Here is a 20,482-nt window from a genome sequence, read left to right on the forward strand (position 1 = left end):
TTTACTGCGGCTCTCCAGCATCCAGACACCAATGTGTCTGTCCACAAGGAATGTCCTGCCAGGGAGAGAACCACCTCGGCAGGCAGCAATTAGTTCCTTTCTCACCAGGGGCATCATGCCGCATGGCAAAGCAGCCATGGAACACGCTCAGTCGAACCATGACTATTCAGCAAGCTGCCAGCAAACGTCAATCCCTTTGCTCTGCCCCTGTACGATTTTCATTCGGGTTCTTGTCCACATCCAATTTCCTGACACAGCAGAGACGTAGCTCCAGACTTTTAGAGGCAAAGCTTTTGCTTGAATCCATGCCTCTCCTACTGCTTGAGAATCCTGAGCTAGACAAGAATGTTTCCTCCCCTCAAGCAGGCTTTATCTTTGTCTACTATCTCTGACAAACACTAACCATTGACTCCAGAGGCCATTTCTTAAGCTGCCTGCTTTCTCCAACCCTTGCTAGGGTGTGTTCTTGCTGGCTTTCCCTGAAACTTCATACACTTTCTTTTAACGAAGTGGTATGTAAACCGCCCACCGCCACGCTAAGTAATTAGACGGGGTTGGGGAGTGCCCCAGAAGCTGGTACGTGGCCACCCAGGAAAGGCAGTGTGATGCTGAAATTTGCAACTGCCTAGGTAGGAGTCTCAGTGCTGTCACTTACTAATTGGGTAAGCTTGAACGAGTTACTTAACACCATCATGTCTCAGTTTCCCCCTGTAAAATGGGGCTATTAGAACCTACCTGGAAGCACTGCTATGAAGATTAAATGAGTTAATGCAGGTAAATCCCTTAGAACAGTGTCTGATGCAGAGCAGGCCCTCAATAGATGTGAGCCACTATCACCCATTTCTGCCTTCAGGTTTCCTTCACACCAGAGCTAAGAAAACCAGTCCTTCCAAAGATCACCTACCAGTGCAAGTATTCTGAGCCTCACTGTCAGGAAATGTTACCTGAGAGAGACTGACCCCCATTAATAGTCACTCCTGAATTCTACACTTCAAGTGCTTCCGCAGTCGAGGAAGGCATTTTTCAATTTTGAATTATTAATCCAATCTGACACAAATCTCATCTTTAATGCAGGCAAGAGAGAGGCCCTGTCAAGGTTCATACATATAAAAATCAATTCAAATACAGTTCAAGGAAAACTGCTTTTACCAAAACTACAGAGGTAGCTCCAAAGCGAAAATCCTGAAGTGCCATGTTGATTTACCTACTTAGTTACTTAGAGAATCCACAGCTGAATATAAAAGACACAGGAAACTAAGTAAGACCACCTTCAAAACTGGTTTACATACTTTGGAATACTACACAGTGGTCAAAAACAACGAGGATGAATAATCCTCCCTCACACACTGTTATGTGAAAGAAACGAATTCTGGAACAATATAGCACTGTGAGCCATTTCAGGTTAAAAATAAGGGGGAAAAAGCCGGGGAGGGTTCTGAAAGGGATTTTCACTTTTTACTATCAAACACTTTTACATCTGTTTATCTATTCCTGGGGGGGGGGGGGGGGCGGAATAAGCCATTTTTATGTGACTTTATATTATACGAGAATACTGATTCATCTCATAATAAAGTAAATTTCCATATTCGGAGCACGGTTAGATGGTAGCACAAAAAAGGTGGGGCGGTGTGGAAGAAGGGAGTGAAGGGCCAGCCAGTCACCCAAATGGGGCTCCCCTGAGTGGCTCGGGTGCCCGAGTCCCATCAGCCTGCAGGTCTATTTTAGTTACTCGAGTCCAAACGACTATGGAGAGGGAGAAGTTAAAGCAGAATGGCTTAATATGATCAAGCTGACCTGAGGGACTTCCCAAAAAGCAAATATTAATAGCATCAATTTTAACAAACACATAAGTCTGCACAGTAAGAACACATCTAAATTACTACTAAAGCTTTTAGCAAATTGAGCCACAACAATAAAACTTTACCTTAGCATGTCTTCACCCTCCTCTAAGTAGCCCTCTTGGGGAGAATAAGAAGTCGGCAGCAAAGGTTTATACGGCTTGCTGCTAAAAAACCAACAAAGACAAAATTACACTTAAGAAGAAATTATTTCCCATAGCCCACACATTAGTTTCCACAGTCCTGGTACACTCAGAGGTGATTAAATCTTCAGTTAAACTGGATTTCAAAAACTCAAACAATGCTTTCCTCAAGACTTTTTTTTTTTTTTCCCAGAGCCTCTATTCTAGTTTGTAATGCTTATTTCTATTTTTGTCTAGTTTGTTTGCACAACTGCTTTTCCAGAGTGGACCACTGAAGGCACAGTTCTGTCACAAGAAAAGAAGACCATTATAAATTTACCAGCAGAAAGGGGCTTCAACATAATGAATGTGATTTGCCCCAGTGAACTGAATTAAAACTAAAAACAAAAAAAAAACAACAACAAAAAAGAATGTAATGTTGGTGGTGTTTGGTAATTAAAAAAAAAAAAAATCTCTGTGGGTTTTTGTTTTTTTTTTTTTTTAAGATTCTCTTTGGTAGATGTTCCCACCAACATCACCATAAATTTTCATGAATTATCTGCCACCTTTAATGTATCTGGCACTAACTCCACAATGGTGCTTATGAAAGAACATGCTTAAATGATTTGTGTGCATCAATTCTAAGTGCTAAAGGTCCTCTATTAAGATCACTGTTATGTTTACATACCAAACGCATTTGACACACGTCGACACTGTCCCCCTCATTTAAAAGTCATGTGGTTAACAAATAACATAAATCTAAATCTAAGACAAAAATAAGGGGCAAAACCTAAGAAGAAAATGCCTGTTCCCAATTGTTAGCTGAAAGAAACAAGGGGCTAAACAAGATTTAACTATTATGAATTTGGACCGAGAGGGTTAAAGAGTTATTAGAAAGCTTTCCTTTTCCAAAAAGGATCAGGAGCACAGATGCTCCACTCGACCCTCTTCTCAATGATCCTAGCCAAGTTTGAAGGCCATGAGAAGGAATAAGCAGATGGTTCAATGTGAGTAAGTCAAAAGGAAGTTGCATTTGCCTTATTCGGCTTCCTAGCAACTAGACTGAATGATGCCAAGAAAGCCAGCCGGCTCTAAGGAGAAACGCTGCAGGACACTTGGAACCCAGCGGTCGGGCAGGGGAGAGAAGCCCCCCAGACACCCTCACCTGGCAAAACAAATCCAGTGCCTACTGACACCCACATTTCCCGCCTCGCTGGGACCATCCCCTCCCCTTGCAGTTCCCACCCCAGCCTATCCCGGCCACACTAATGCCAACCACTTGACTACCAGGACAACCTTTCAAACTCCAGTAACATCAGATGAGCAGTCTGCCCCAGCCATCAAAGAATAACTTCCCACTTCTCCATGGGAGGGAAGGCCCCAAGCACTCAACGCACCTCAGCCAGCTGGACAAAGGATTCCGCAGGCCAAAAGGCCTGCGCTCAAACACTGAAGCCCAAGCACTGAGAGAGGCAGACGCGTATGCTGGCTGGGATCCCAGAGGCCTGAGAAACATCCGTCCCAGAGCCACGGTATGTTCCTTTTCTCCTCCTTAAAAACATCCCCCAAGTAGCGTGGAAGCTGGGGGTTCCCAAATGGACTGCTTAAAGGAATCACACTCAGGCAGGAATTTTCTTTGTGTAAGCACATAAACAGGCACGTGAAATATATTCACAATACGATGGCCAAAGGAAGGCTTGGATGTTATTAAATATGGCAAGGTTACACCAAGTCCTGGCAATGCCACTGTATTTCGCCATCTCCTCAGGGCCTCCCGCTAATTGGTGGCACCCATTAAAACTTCAATTCCTCTCCTACTCAGTGGGTAGAAGGTCAAATAGAAAATGGAACTTCTAATTACACATATATCTTGGGAAATGAATACAGTTTCCAACATGCTCAACGAAGATGCTTTCAAATGCATTATATTTAAGCCTTATAACAACCACACAAGCTGGATAATGTCAACCTCCCCACACTTTTTAGAAACAGATGAGAAAACTGAGAGTCAGGCTACATGACTTGCCACACACAGCTAAGCAATAAAGTCCAAATTCAAACCCAGGTGTGTCTGACACTAAAACCCAGGCTCCCTCTAATATCCCATAGCCCAGAAACTCTGGGATTAACCCAGGAGGTCTGCAAGTAAACAAAACAAGACAAAACAAAAACAAACAGCAATAAAAGAAGGACAAATATAAGGGACAAAGATATTAAGTCATTCTATATTTTTATGGAAAGTAAATTCATGTAAGCATAAAAAATTCTCATTCGAGAACATAACAAATATGGCAGAGGGTTCCACAGTGACACGGCTGATTTCTTTCCTTTCCATGCCTCTCCTGGTCATGTCCCAGCAGGCCATCCAGGTCTACCTTTGGATGGACCACCTAAGTAAGAGCAAAGACTGACGTGGAAGAACCAGAATTCTCATATGCCAACAGTCCGAAAGCAAAATGGTATAATCCCTTCAGAAAATCGTCTGGCAGCTTTTTAAAAAGTGAAACACATAATCCAGCCAGTCCATTCCTAGACCCGATAAAAATGAAAGCACATGTCTACACAAAAACTTGTGTATGAATGTTCACAGCATCTTCATTTGTAATAGCCCAAAATGGGAAATGTCCAACAAGAGGATGGGAAAACAAACTGTGTATCCATAGTCTTAGCCTGCTTAGGCCACTGTAGCAAAACACCATCAGCTGGATGGCTAAAACCACAGAAATTTATTCATCAGAGTCCTGGAGGCTGGAAGTCTAGGACCAGAATGTCAGCATGGTCCAGGCCTAGTGAGAGTTCTCTTCCTGGCTTACTGGGGCCACCTCCTTGCTATGTCCTCACATAGCCCTGCCTCAGTGCATACACATGGAGAGAGAGATCACTATTCTCTTTTTTTTTTAATGTTTATTTATTGGGGGGGGGGGGTGCAGAGAAAGAGGGAAACACAGAATCCGAAGCAGGCTCCAGGCTCCGAGCTGTCAGCACAGAGCCTGATATGGAGCTTGAACTCACAAGCTCTGAGATCATGACTTGAGCTGAAGTCAGACACCCAACCCACTGAGCCACCCAAGCACCCCCACTATTCCTCTTCCTTTATAAGGCCAACAAATCTACCAGATTAGGACCCCACCCTTTTGACCTCATTTAACCTTAATCAGCTCCTAAAAGCCCTATCTCCAAATACAGTCAAGTTGGGGGTTAGGGCTTCAATGTATGATTATAGGGAACACAGTCCATAGCACCATAAAATGGAATACTAATCATCAACAAAGAAATGATATACTGATCTGCCCACAGATATGGATGTATCTAAAAATAATTATTCTGAAAGAAATAAAAAAGAAAACAGAGACTTCTCCTCCATGAAAATATACTATATGATTCCATTTAAATAATTTATATAAATTATATAATTCATACAAATTCCTGAAAAGTGCAAATTAATCTGTCGTGATAAAAGTGACAGATCAGTTGTTGCCAAGAGAAGGGGGACTTATAGCTGCAAATAAGGATACTTTGGGGGATGACAGTTGTGTTCATTATCTTGATTGCAGTTGCTGGTCTGACATCCACATGTCAAAACTCAAGTTGTACATTTACAACTTTTTTTTTAATGTTTATTTTTGAGAAAGAGAAAGAGAAAGAGAAAGAGAAAGAGAAAGAGAAAGAGAAAGAGAGAGAGAGAGAGAGAGAGAGAGAGAATGCAAGTGGGGTAGGGGCAGAAAGAGAGGGAGACACAGAATCTAAAGCAGGCTCCAGGCTCTGAGCTGTCAACACAGAGCCCGATGCGGGACTCGAACCTGCGAACCATGAGATCATGACCTGAGCTAAAGTCTGGTGCTTAACCATCTAGCCACCCAGGTGCCCCTCAAGTTGTACATTTTAAATATGTGCAGTGTATTATTATACATCACTATTATGCATCAATAGTCATATATCAATAAAGCTGAAAAAAATCCAAGCCTCTTTTCAGCTTCATTTTTTTCATCACTGTTTAACATCACTGTTTTTTTTCTCTCCTTCTTTTTTTAAGTTTACTTACTTATTTAAATGTTTATTTACTTTTGAAAGAGAGAGAGAGCAGGGGAGGGGCGGGGAAGGGGACAGAGGATGGAAAGCCGGCTCTGTGCTGATGCAAGGATTGAACCACCAGCTGTGAGATCAAGACCTGAGCCTAAGTCGACCGTTTAACTGACTGAGCCACCCAGGTGCCCTTACTTATTTATTTTTAAGTAATCCCTATGCCCAATGGGGGGCTCGAACTCACAACCCCAAGATCAAGAGTCGCACACCATTCCACCTGAGCCAGCCTGGCGCCCCAACATCAGTGTGTTTTCAATGTGTTTCAAGTTTTGGTGCTGGTCAGAAATCATGCAGATTCTGATGTCTTTATATGGAGAGAACTTTATACATCTATGGAAAGAGAATCTGTGGAAACACTTCCTCACTGTTTCAAATTAAATGTACATGTCACTCCCAAAGCCTCCAGGAATGCTGGTACGATTATTTTTAACTTGTTACTATTGTATCTCAATTACTTCAACTTATTAGACAGCTGATCTATTAAGTTCTCAGGGTAGGACCCACTGGGGATAAATTTTAAAATTAAAAAGATTTTTAAGAATCTACTCTTAGAAGTTCCATCATAATTTCAAATTTCACTGAAAACAATTTGAATTTTAACGCTCCTCTGGAGAAATTTCAATCAAGCCTCCAGAAATAGGAAGAGAGTAGTACCATGGCACTGTCAAAGGACCCAAACCAAAAAAAGTCATAGGCTTCTTTTATGATAGTCTCAAAAGCAGAGTGAATACACAGCTAAACACAGCGTTACCTTGTGATTCAGCAATCACACCCAACTGATTTGAAAACGTATGTCCACACAAAAACCTCCACATGAATGTTTATAGCAGCTTTATTCATAACGGCCCAAAACTGGAAGCAACCAAGACGCCCTTCAATAGGTGAAACAGATAAGCAAACTGTGGCACATCCAGACAATGAGTATTATTAAGTGATCAAAAGAAAAGAGCTACCAAGCCACAAAAAGACTTGGATAAATCTTAAATGCATACTGCTAAGTGAAAGAAGCCAGTCTAAACAGGCTGCATACTATATGGTTCCAATTATATGACACGCTGGAAAAGGAAAAACCATAGAGATGGGTGAAAGGATCAGTGGTTGCCGGAGGTTTGACAGCATGGAGTTGAATAGGTGAAGCACGGGGTTTTTTTCCAGGCAGTGAAATTATTCTGCATGATACAGTGATGGTGGATACGTGACACTATGCATTTGTCAAAACCCACTGAACTTCACAGCATAAAGAGTGAACCTTAATGTATGCAGATTTTAACAAATCATTTAGGAAGTCGAGAGGATCCCAGGATGGAATACAAAATGTGACAAAACAATTACAAATTGTCTATGAATGTATGAAACAACCTCACGGAGAGGAGGGAGGGAAAAGGTACAAGCTCACCTTTGTACAGCTTTGCAGAGAACCCAGTGGGATAGGATTTGGCCCACGGCTGTAGTTTCCAAACCTTGCTCTAAAGCCTAACGAGGCCCTCAAGTGGTAACTTTCAGAAGCCTGTGAAAGGAGGGCCATGTGATGTGGGATCCATGCCACAGGGAAGAAGGCCAGGCCCATGGCTTTGCCCGCATCTGGTCCAGAGTCGATGCCAAAGTCCTGACTCGGACTTAAAGATTCCTAATGCCCAGCCCCCACCCTTCCGACCTAATTCTCTGTTTCCACCTCCACTCCTGGGGGGCTCCCCCCATGGCAACCAGCATGCCTTTTACCTGCTCGTTCCAGGAGGCCCTTGCCCCTTGCAGGTCCCTCTGTCTTACACACCCCCTCACCCCAAATACCCAATGGCTACTCCCTCACTTCCATCCAGGGCTTTGCCCGATTGTCACTGCCTCTGGTGGGGCCCCCCCTCACTTTCCCCACAACCTGTGCTCCCTGCCCCTCTGACCCAGCTTCACTTTTCTCCATGTCACTCATACACACACACACACACACACACACACACACACACACACACGTTTTAAAAACAAACTTTAGGGGCGCCTGGGTGGCGCAGTCGGTTAAGCGTCCGACTTCAGCCAGGTCACGATCTCGCGGTCCGGGAGTTCGAGCCCCGCGTCAGGCTCTGGGCTGATGGCTCAGAGCCTGGAGCCTGTTTCCGATTCTGTGTCTCCCTCTCTCTCTGCCCCTCCCCCGTTCATGCTCTGTCTCTCTCTGTCCCAAAAATAAATAAACGTTGAAAAAAAAAAAAAACAAAAAAACAAACTTTATTTTTGTTTCTGGAACAGTTCCAGATTTTCAGAAAAATTATAAAGACGGTACTATGTAAGATAGTTCCCATATAACCTACATTGAGTTTCCCCTATTACTAACATCTTACACTTGAGGTACATCTGTTATAACCAGTGAACCAATACTGATATGCTATTATTGAAAGAAGTCCATACTTTATTCTGATTTCCTCAGTTTTTACTACTGTCTTTTTTTCTGGTCTAGGATCCCATTCAGGATACCACATTCCATTTTGTCTTCAGGCCTCCTTAGGCTCCTCTTGGCTGGGCCAGTTTCTCAGACTTTCCTTGTTTTTGATGACCCAACAGTGTTGAGGAGCACTGGTCACATACTACCTATTTTTACTTATTTGTGTCAACTCATCCCAAGCAGGAAGGTAAGCTTCTAGAAGACAGAGATTTTTATCTGTCTGTTTACCATTTCCCCAGCAATCGGAACAGAACTTGCCACATCATGAGTGTTTAATGAATAACTATAGAATGAATTTGCTAAAATGAATGATTTTTTAACTCTAAAACTCCACAGACCTTCATGTTTCATAGAGCCCAACCTTTCTCATTTAGCACATGAAAACAATGAAGTCTTGAGGGGTTAGGTAACTTTCCAGTTACAGGAACCAGAACTAGAATGTCCTCGGCGTTTTGTGACCACCATACCCAGAAGCCAGGACCCATCAAACACTGTCGTCCAACACTTCAAGTCGCCCACAAGGAACCTGGGAGCCCATACTCATTCTCAGCAACCTCAACAGCTTTTTCTGAATAACAGTGTTTATTTGGGTCAACAACTTGAATATTTTATTGCATCTTTATATACATCCTTTCTATAAACATAAGTGAAAAAAATAAAAGGACAAAATGTTGACACCAGTAATCAAAAGTCATCTAGCAGGTGACAAACAGGAGTGAGATCTTTTAGGTCAAATCAAATACTTTTTAGGCTTTAACTGATCACCTGAAACCAGCCCCAAGTGCTAGAAAACCCTATGAATGGTTGTGTGTAAATGGAGAGACATGAATACCCTGCCACATCAGATAGATGACTCTATTTTTTTTTTTTTTTTTTTTGAGAGAGAGAGAGAGAGAGAGAGAGACAGCAAGCAGAGTGCAAGAAGGAGAATCTTAAGCAGGCTCTACGCTCAGCTCAGAGCCCAACAGGGGGCTCGATCTCCCTACCCTGGGATCACGACCTGACCTGAAATCAAGAGTCAGATGCTCAACAGACTGAGCCACCCAAGTGCCCCTAGATGGTTCTGTTTTTAACTCAATCCTTCCTCTTTAGTATCTTTTCAGTTAAAGATATCAGGGATTCCCTACTCATTATACCTGTTTGGCAACCTTTCAACATGTGCTCAGGGACAACTAAATAAGAATCCAATTTTATTTATTGGTAAGTAATTGCTGAGCACCTAAAATCTGCTAAGCATGAACTTCAAAATGTGTCCTTTCTCAATTCACCCAGAGCCCAGTAAATAGCATGCTCTAAATACTTACAGAACACTTTAGAAGGCTTCAATTCCTCAAATAAGAGAGTCCATCAATACTAGCCCCACAGGCCTAAGGACAAGTTTACATAAGATTTTAAAATTCTAGCCTTCATGGGGTGCCTGGGTTGCTCAGTCAGTTAGGCATCTGACTCTTGGTTTTGGCCTAGGTCATGGTCTCACAGTTTGTGAAATCGAGCCCGTGTTGGGCTTATAGCCTTCAAAAAAGCACACAACTAAGAAAACAATCAAAGTTACAAAGGCAACCCAGATCTTGAACTCAATTATACCATATACCATCTTTAAGAGGCATTCTTAGTGGGAATTAAGGACATTCCCAAAAAACAAACACAAATGGTAAAAACTGCTATAAACAGGTTTAAAAAAAATTTTTTTTAAGATTTTATTTTTAAGCAATCTTTACACCAAACATGGGGCTCAAACTCACAACCCTGAGATCAGGAGTCACATGCTCCACTGACTGAGCTAGCCGAGTACCCTGAAAGTTTTAATTTTTTAAGGAAAAAAACCGAATTGATTCAAAATTTTATCAGAAATGAACAATATGGGGGCGCCTGGGTGGCTCAGTCAGTTGAGCATCAGACTTCAGCTCAGGTCATCATCTTGCAGTTCATGGGTTCAAGCCCCACATCTGGCTCAGTGCAGACAGCTCAGAGTCTGGAACCTGCTTCGGAATCTGTGTCTCCCTCTCTCTCTGCCCTTCCCCAGCTCGCACTCTGTCTTTCTCTCTCTCTCAAAAATATATAAACATTAAAAAAATTAAAAAAAAAAGGAAAGAAAAGAAATTAACAAAATGGAAAGTACTCAGTGCTTTCAGATTCCTCTTCTGTGGTAAAAAGAGCATGACCTTAAACTTCAAGAACTATCCATTGTACCATCCCCTGCTCCACAAAACTCAAACACAATATGACAACTGGATATGTGACCTGAGTCTTCAGAAAGAATGTTACTTCCTCCAAGGTAAAACAATTTCAAAGTGCCACTTTAAACATTCAGTTTACTCTCTGTTGTGGGCTGAATTGTGTCCCCTGGTACCCATGACTATGACTTTATTTGAAAAGAGGGTCTTTGTAGATGTAATCCAGATGAGGTCATGCTGGATTAGGGTAGATCCTAATCCAAACACCAGTCTCATTGGGAAATTTGGACATAAAAGGAAAATTTGACACAAAGACCCAGGGAGAGAACACCATGTGACTACAGAGGCAGAGATTGGAATGATGCAGCTCCAAGCCAAGAAATGTCTAGCACTGACTACACCGGCCAGAAGCTAGAAGAGAGGCATGAACAGGTTCTCCCTCAGAGCCTCCAGAAGGAACCAACACCTTGATTTCAGACTTCTGGCCCCCAGAACTGTGAGAGTAAATGTCTATCATCTTGAGCCACTTAGTTTGTGGTTCTTTGTTATGGAGGTCCTAGAAAACGAATATATTCTAATTCTTTCAGGGTCCTGTGGGCATTTGCAAAAAGAACCTAAGATCATACTGGAGGAAGTATTGAATCCTGGTTCCAGTATTGGAAGTACTGGAGTGAGTGCCACACTCTTCAAAGCAGTTGCACGGTCATGCTTAACTCGTGGAAACTACTTTCATGAATTAATGTAACTAGAAACGTTATATATACACATAAACATATGTGTGCAGGTATGCACATCCTCTACCATATTCAGATTATACTAATGATGGGGGTGCCTGGGTGGCTCAGTCGATTAAGCATCCAATTCTTGGGGTGCCTGGGTAGCTCAGTCGGTTGAGCGTCCGACTTCGGCCCAGGGCATGATCTCACAGTGTGTGAGTTCGAGCCCCGCGTCGGGCTCTGTGCTGACAGCTCGGAGCCTGGAGCCTGCTTCGGATCTGTGTCTCCCTCTCTCTCTGACCCTCCCCTGCTCATGCTTTGTCTCTCTCTCTCTCAATAATAAATGAACGTTAAGAAAAAAAAAAGCATCCAACTCTTGATTTTGGCTCAGGTCATGACCTCACAGTTCGTGAGATCAAGCCCCTTGTCAGGGTCCATGCTGCAGCACGGAGCCTGCTTGGGATTCTCTCTGCCTCTCCCTTGCTCATGCGTGCTCACTTGCTCTCTCAAAATTAAATAAATAAACATTTAAAAAAAAAAAAAAGGAGAGAGATTACACTAATGAAGAAAATATCATCCCAAGACACTAAAAAATATTTCGGGAATACAAATAGGGAATTTATCTTCATAAGCAATTTCTGATTTTATAACTTCTGATTTTGTAACTTTTCCAGGACTTCCCCAGGAAAAATCTAATTGCAACAGTTTTCAGATGGTTGGCAGTAAAGCCCAGGTTAGCTGAAAGGCCCCATGAGGTAATCTTGACTTTGGTAAAGGTCTGCATAGGTCTTCAGCTTTGCAGGTTCAGAAGCCAGATAGTCTCCCAAATCACACAGGTGTGATCAGGTCCAGGACACAAGTTCACAACAATCCAACCCACAGATCCCAATTTCCAAATTCAAGGACCAATTCATTAATTTTCAACATATCTTTCAGTGACCGGAACACTTAGACCTCCCTCACTCCTGATAACAAGTAACCAAAGAACTAAAATGGAAATCCAAAGACTGTTTGGCTAACATGTAATAAGGAGTCAGACATCCAATCTAGAACCTAGAACATTTGACTTCTTCCACCATAGATCATTTGACTTCCTCCCCCCGCCAATACAACACCTGCACAGAACAGTATAATCTTTATATCCACTATGCCATCTGTACCGGCTACACTCAGTAGAGTAGACAGAGACCTCTGTATTTTATAGGGAAGTAAACTAATGTTAAGGAAACAAAGAGGGCGGTTTATCCATTCATTCAACACATGCTAACAAAACCCAACGTAACAAGGTAAACAGTAGGCAGCACTTAACTCCAATATCCTGACCCTCAGTCAAATGCTCTCTTCACTATATACCAGTCACTTCTGGAATGTACCTCCCCAGCAATGCACTCATATCTGCTAGATCATGTGTCTCTCTTCCTTAGAATATGCTGCATAAACATGGAAAAATTACTTCTAGTGCTTTTACTCTTCTATATATTCCATGTAAATCCCAATATATTGATATATTACCAATAAACAAAACATATTACATGTTAGATATGTAAGATATCTTACATATCATACAGGTAACATATAAGATAGTTCACATACACACATAGTGTCAAAGATTTCACTTTAAGCTTTTTCTTTTTAAAGTTTATTTTGATAGAGAGAGAAAGAGAGAGAACGCACACACATGGGAGAGAGAGAGGGAGAGGAAAAAAAATCCCAAATAGGCTCTGCACCATCAGCATGGAGCCCAATGGGGGGGCTCCAACTCACAAACCATGAGATTATGACCTGAGCCAAAGTTGGACACTTAACCAACTGAGCCACTCAGGCACCCCCACTTTAAGCTTTTTCCAATAAGCCTTTGTAAATAAAATGTACTAGACCCATCCCGTCCTTCTTTAATAACTGAAATAGTTTTTCATCATTTGTCTGTTTCTTGGCTACTCAAGGTCAATTATGACCACCACTACTGTATTTTTCTCAAATGTAAAACTTGCACTTTTTCATATCTGAAATTAGGGAACCTTCTTACAATAATATATACATTTAATGTTGTGTATTTTCCTTTTAAAAGGGACTATAAAGGGGCACCTCGGTGGCTCAGTCGGTTAAGCATCCGACTGTAGCTCAGGTCACGATCTTGTGGTACACGGTTTGTGAGTTCGAGCCCAGCATTGGGCTCTGTACTGACAGCTCAGAGGCTGGAGCCTGCTTGGGATACTGTATCTCCCTCTATCTGCCCCTCTTCCATTTGCATTCTGTCCCTTTCTCTCTCTCAAAAATAAATAAACATTAAAAAAATTTTTTAATTAAAAGGGACTCTAAAGATGAATGATTTTTCTTTCCAATTGGAACCATATCTGAGAATAACCAAACTGTTTACAAGGGGGTATTATATGAGTAGTCCACCTAATAAATAATGAGAGAATAATCAAATAATAAATTATCAAACATCCTGCAACAACCAGTAAATGAATGGACACAGATAAAAATCAATGGTTGCTGGGGTGCCTGCATGGCTCGGTCAGTTGAGGGCCTGACTCTTGGTTTTGGCTCGGGTCACAATCTCTCAGTTCATGAGTTCAAGCCCCGCGTTGGGCTCAGCACTGACAGTATAGAGCCTGCTTGGGATTCTCTCTCTCCCCCTCTCTCTACCCTTTCCTTGATTGTGCTCTCTTTCTCTCTCAAAATAAATAAAATGAACTTTAAAAGTTAAAATAAATTTTTTTTTAAATCAATGGTTGCTAACAACATATATAGGACAATTAGGCCTTAGGTTCTTTTCAATAGAAGTGTATATCACCTATGGAATTATGTTGCCAAAAAAGAACCTGAATCCTGTCACACATCTATATCTGCCTATAATTTACAGGAAATACAAGAGGCAGAAAGACAAGTTAAATGACACCATAAGAGGCAACTGGCATAGCCTGTGGAAAACCCTAGAAAACAAAGGACCTGCTTCTTCAATAACAACAAAATATTAGAAAAAAAAAAAAAGATGAGGGAACGTATAGATTTAAGAATTAAGAGGCATCAACTACTATAGAACACTCAACCCAACAATAGCAGAATATGCATTTTTCAAGTACACGTTGAATATTCTTAAGGATATACCATGTTAGGTCACAAAACAAGTCTTAATAAATTTAAAAACATGGAGATCAGGGACACCTCGGTGGCTCAGTCGGTTAAGCAACTGACTCGGGCTCAGGTCATGATCTCACGGTTTGTGAGTTCGAGCTCCGCGTGGCGCTCTGTGCTGACAGCTCAGAGTCTGGAGCCTGCTTCAGATTCTGTGTCTCCCTCTCTCTCTGTTCCTGCCTTGCTTGTTCTCTGTCTCTGTCTCTCAAAAATAAATGTTAAGAAAAAAATTAAATAAATAAATAAATAGAAAATAAAAACATGGAGATCATACAAAGTATCTTGTACTGATCACAACAGAATGAAACTAGACATCAATAGCTGAAGAAAAACTGAAAAATCCATAAAAATGGGGAAATTCCCCCCCCCTTTTAAACACCAAAGGGTCAAAGAAACTACAGTGAATATCAGAAAATACCTGAGACAAATGAAGATGAAAACACAACATAGCAAAACTTCTGAAATGCAGTGAAAGTAATGCTAAGAGAAAAAAGGAGAGCTGTAAACATTTACATTTAAAAAGATCTCAAATCAACAACCTAACTTTACCACTTAAGAACTAGAAAAAGAAGGGGCACCTAGGTGGCTCAGTCAGTTAGTATCCCACTCTTGATTTCAGATCAGGACATGACCTTATGGTTCGTGAGTTTGAGCCCCATATCAGGTTCTGGGCTCCCAGCATGGAGCCTGCTTGGAATTCTCTCTCTCTCTCTCTCTCTCTCTCTCTCTCTCTCTCTCTCTCTGTCTCTCTGTCTCTCAAAATAAACATTAAAAAAAAAAAAAGGAACTAGAAAAAAGAACAAATAACCCAAAGCTAGGAGGAAGGAAATAATAAAGATTAGATCAGAGATAAATAAAATAAAGACTAGAAAAACAATTGAGAAAAAAAAACTCAATAAAACCAAGAATTGGTTCTTTGAAAAGATCAACAAAATTAATAAGCCTTTAGCTAAAAGACAAAAAAGAAAGAACATAAATAACTAAAATCAGATATAAAAGAGAGGACACTACTACCAGTTTTACATTAAAAAAAAAAAAAAAAGGATTATAAGAGAGCACTATGAGCAATTATATACCACAAATGGATAACCTAGAAGAACTGGACAAATTCCTAGAAACGCACAACCTACCAAGACTGAATCATGAACAAATAAAAAATCTGAAAAGACATGTAATGAGCAAGAAGGCTGAATCATTAATTTAAAACCTCCACAAAAGACTATACTTTCAGGGATCATTCCTAGAATTTGTTACTACAGAAGTTTCTCTGAATGTGTAGAGTACCCAAAACCATGAGAAGGAGGTATAGCATTCTCTCCTGAGGATGAAGGTGGCTCTGGGGGTTGCTTCTGCAGCTGTCTTTTGCTGTTGATGATCATTCTTCTCTTCCTTTAGGAGAGCAAGAGGGAGAAAACAAAAACAAACAAAAAACTCCCATAAAGAAGAGCCCAAAACCAGAGGGCTTCACCAGTGAATTCCACCAAAGCTTTAAAGAATTAACACAGATCTTTCTCAAACTCTTCCAAAACATTGAAGAGCAGGGAACAATTTCTCACTCATTCTATAAAGCCAGCATTACCCTGACACCAAAACCAGATAAAGACACTACAACTATAAATCAATGTCCTTTATAAACACTGATGGAAAAATCTTCAAAAAAATATTAACAAGCAGGATTAAAATGATTATATACAGCACATTAAAATGATTATACACTGGGGCACCTGGGTGGCTCAGTCGGTTAAGTGTCCGACTTCAGCTCAAGTCATGATCTCACAGCTCATGAGTTCGAGCCCCGTGTCGGGCTCTGTGCTGACAGCTCAGAGCCTGGAGCCTGCTTCAGATTCTGTGTCTCTCTCTCTCTCTGCCCCTCCCCTGCTCACATTCTGTCTCTCTCTCTGTCTCAAAAATAAACATTAAAAAAATTTTTTTAATAAATAAAATGATTATACACCATAACCTCAATGCAAGGATGGTTCAACATATGAAAATCTATCAGTGTGATACTCTGCACTAACCGGATGAAGGAAAAATTCACATGATCGTCTCAACTGATGAAGAAAGCATTTTGACAAAATTCAACACTTCTGTAATTAAAAACAAAGAAACCACTCTATAAACTAGGAATACAAGAAAACAACCTCAACATAATAAAGGTTATATAGAAAGAGACCAAAGCTAATATGTTTAATGGTAAGATTGCAGGCTATCCCTCTAAGGTCAGGAACAAGACAAAGAGGTCCACTCTCACCATCTCTTCCCAGTATAAGACTGCAAGTCCTAGTCACAACAATTAAGCAAGAGAAAGAAATAAAAGGCACCCAAATAGGAAAAGAAGAAGTAAAATTATTTCTGTTAATGGAATGATGTTATATATGTAGGGAAAACCCTATAGAGATTGCACCAAAAATAACTTAAAAAACCTGTTAGAAGGGGTGCCTAGGTGGTTCAGTCAGTTGAGCGTCTGACTCTTGATTTCAACTTAGGTAATGATCTCACCTGTGAGAACTAATAAATTAAGCTAAATTCCAAGACACAAAATCAACTTGCAAAAACTAGTTGCAATTCTATATACTAACAATTAACAATATGAGAGGAAATTAAGAGAACAATTCCATTTACAATATCAACAAAAAGAATAGACTACTTAGGAATAAACTTCAACAAGGAGGTAAAAGACTTGTACACTGAAAACTATGAAGTATTTTTGAAAGAAATTAAAGAAGACACCAATAGGAAAGAATCCCATGTTAATTTATTGGAATATTTAGTATTATTAAGATGTCAATACTACCTGAAGCAATCTACAGATTCAAAGCAATTCCTACCAAAATCCCAACAACTTTTTATAGATGAAAATTCCATCCTAAAATTCATATGGAATTCCAAAGGACCCAAAACAACCAAAATAATCTTGAACCAAGTTGGAAGTTTCACACTTCCTGATTTCAAAACTTATTACAAAGCACTGTAATAAAAACAATGTGATACTGGCATAGAAATAGACATGTAGACCAAAAGAACAGAACAGAAAGCCTAGTAATATACCCTCACATGTAAGGCTTAGATAATTTTTAGAAAGGGCTAAGACCATTCAATGGGAAAAGGACAGTCTTTTCAACAAATTGTGCTGGGAAAACTAGCATCCAATACAAGAGAATGAAGTTGGACCCTTTGATCTTACACCATATACAAAAATTAACTCAAAGTGCATCAAAGATTTATTCATTTTTTAAAAATTTGTTTTAAGTTTATTTACTTATTTTTGAGAGAGAGACAGAGAGAGCGAGAAGGGGAAGGCAGAAAGAGAGGGCAGAAAGGAAGGCAGAAAGGCAGAAAGGAAGGCAGAAAGAATCCCAAGCAGGCTCCACACTATCAGCATGGAGCCCAATGTGGGACTCAAACTCAGGAACCGTGAGATCATAACCTGAGCTGAAACCAAGAGTCGGAGGCTTAACCGACTGAGCCACCCAGATGCTCCAAAGTGGATCAAAGATTTAAATATAAGACCTGAAGCTATAAAACTCTCAGAGGGAAAGCTTTATGTCACTGGATTTGGCAATGATTTCTTGGATGTGATACTAAAAGCAAGGATGACAAAAGAAAAAAATAGATTAGATTATACCAAAATACAAAAAACTTGTGCAAATAAAAAAAAACTTGTGCAAACAGGGTGAAAAGGCAACACACAAAATGGAAGAAAATATCTACAAATCATATATCCAATAAGGGATTTATATGCTGAATATATAAAGACATCCTACAACCCAACAACAAAAAACAAATAACCCAATCCAAAAATGGGCAAAGGACCTGAATAGACATTTCTCCAACAATATATACAAATAGGCAATCAGCACCTGAAAAGACACTCAATTTCACTAATCATCAAAGAAATGCAAATCAAAACCACAATAAGGTGCACCTGTCTGGATAGTTCAGTAGAACATGCGAATCTTTATCTCCGGGTTGTGAGTTCAAGCCCCACATTGGGCATAGAGCTTACTTACACACACACACACACACACACACACACACACACACACACACACGATATCACTTCATATCCTTTAAGATGGCTACTATCAAAAAAACAGAAACAAGTATTAGCGAGGTTGTGGAGCAGTTGGAACCTTTGTGTACTGTTGGCGGGATTATGAAATGGTGCAAGAGCTAATAGGAAAATAGTCTGGCAGCTCTTCAAAATATTAAAATTAGAACTACCATATGATCCAGAAATCCCACTTCTGAGTATATATCCAAAAGAACTGCAATATCTCTCTAAGAGATATTTGCACATTCATGTGCATTGCAGCATTATTCATAATTAGCAAGAAGTGGAAGCAATCCAAATGTCCATCAGTGGAAGAATGGAGAACTTAACATACCATATTTGTTAGTTCTCCAGAAAAACACAACCAATAGGATGTATACCTAGAGATTTATCATAAAGAATTAGTTCACTTGACTACAGCGGCTGGCACATCTAAAATCTGCAGGATAGACTGGCAGGGTAGAGACCCAAGAGGGCCAGTGTTCCAGTTTCAGTCTGAAGGCAGTGTGCTGAAGAACCAGCAAGAAGTGATGTGGTAAATGAAGTCCAAAGGCAGTCTTCTGGAGAATTCTCAATTGCTAAAGAAGGTGGATCTTCTTTATTCTATCAGGCCTTTAACTTATTGGATGAGGCCATTCACATTTTGGAGGGCTCCTTATTCAGAGCCCACCAATTTAAATGTTAATCTCATCCAAAATCACACTCACAGAAGTATCCAGAATAATGTTTGACCAAATATCTGGGCACCCCATGATCCAGCCAAGTTAATATACAAAATTAACCCTCACACATACAGTGGAATATTACGCTGCTTTAAAAGGAAGGAAATCCTGTCATATGCTACAACATGGATGAATCTTGAGGACCTTATACTAAGTGAAATAAGTCGGTCCCAAAAGTACAAATATTATATGATTTCACTTATATGAGGTAACTAAATGTAGAGTAAATGTCTGACATTAAACTTCTAATTGCCAAGGTACCCATTTTAAAAGACAGCCATCTTGAATAAACATATTGCCAGGTATACGACACAGCCACTAGGTAAAACAATCAGATTAGGAACTAGGTCACCCACACCCATTTAGTTCCCCTTACAGAAAGTCCTGGGTGACTTAGATAACTGACCGCTTGAGTGACCCTGCTTCCACTTTCCCATGCCCTAATTTCCGCTCTTGTGTTTCAAATTAGCCAATAATGAGTGACCCCACAAATCGCCAGACATTCCACCCTTGGACTTTAATAAAATCATAGCCCCAGCTCCCCTCTCTATCCCTCTCTAATTGCAACCTCACTTGTACCATGTACCCTCCATGACTTGTGAGTAATAAATTCTGTTCCTCAAATTCCCTAATTATTTTTGAAGTGCATCCTGCAGTCATAAGAACCACAAGGATTAGTCCAGTCACATCACTGGCCCCTGTGGGGGAAATATCAGTGGGGCTCACTGCGGTTAAGACAGGCCCAGGCAACTGCCTCAGGCATTCCTAGCTGAGAGCATCACCATCAATAGGTTGGGCAGGACTCAACACCAGAGTAGTCAAATTTATAGAAATAGCAAGAATGATGGTTATTTAAGGCTGGGGTAGAGGCGCCTGGGTGGCTCAGTTGATTGAGTGTCTGAATCTTGATTTTGGCTCAGGTCATGATCTCACAGTGGTAGGACTGAGCCCCAACACAAGCTCCTTACTGGGCGTGGAGCCTGTTTGGGATTCTCTCTCTCCCTATCTCTCTGCCCTTCCCCTGTTTGCATGCATGCTCTCGCTCTCTCTCTCTCTAAAATACATGCATACATACATACATTTTTAAAAAATAAAAAAAATAAAGGGTACTGTTTAAATTCTGTAGGATGAAGAAGTTCTGGAGATCTGTTTCATGGCAATGCACATATACTTAGCACTACTGAATTTTATACTTAAAAATGGCTGA

The 20,482-nt window shown here is 40.6% G+C and overlaps 1 protein-coding gene and 1 non-coding gene across 2 annotated transcripts in view; one reads left to right on the forward strand and one right to left on the reverse strand.

Annotated features, from left to right (window-relative positions):
• The window catches only part of LOC122494179 (nuclear receptor coactivator 5-like), a 47,678-nt gene that overhangs the window by 16,671 nt on the left and 10,525 nt on the right, over window positions 1-20,482 (reverse strand). Inside the window, exon 3 of the mRNA XM_043599156.1 lies at window positions 1,925-2,005. Coding sequence (XP_043455091.1) covers window positions 1,925-2,005 — 81 coding nt within the window. The remainder of the gene's footprint in view (window positions 1-1,924; window positions 2,006-20,482) is intronic.
• LOC122495312 lies at window positions 15,715-15,923 on the forward strand. The gene has a single exon (XR_006300387.1). It is a non-coding gene; the product is annotated as a small nucleolar RNA U3 (small nucleolar RNA).

Source organism: Prionailurus bengalensis, chromosome E2 (assembly GCF_016509475.1).
Source record: "Prionailurus bengalensis isolate Pbe53 chromosome E2, Fcat_Pben_1.1_paternal_pri, whole genome shotgun sequence".
Classification (NCBI taxonomy): Eukaryota; Metazoa; Chordata; class Mammalia; order Carnivora; family Felidae; genus Prionailurus; species Prionailurus bengalensis.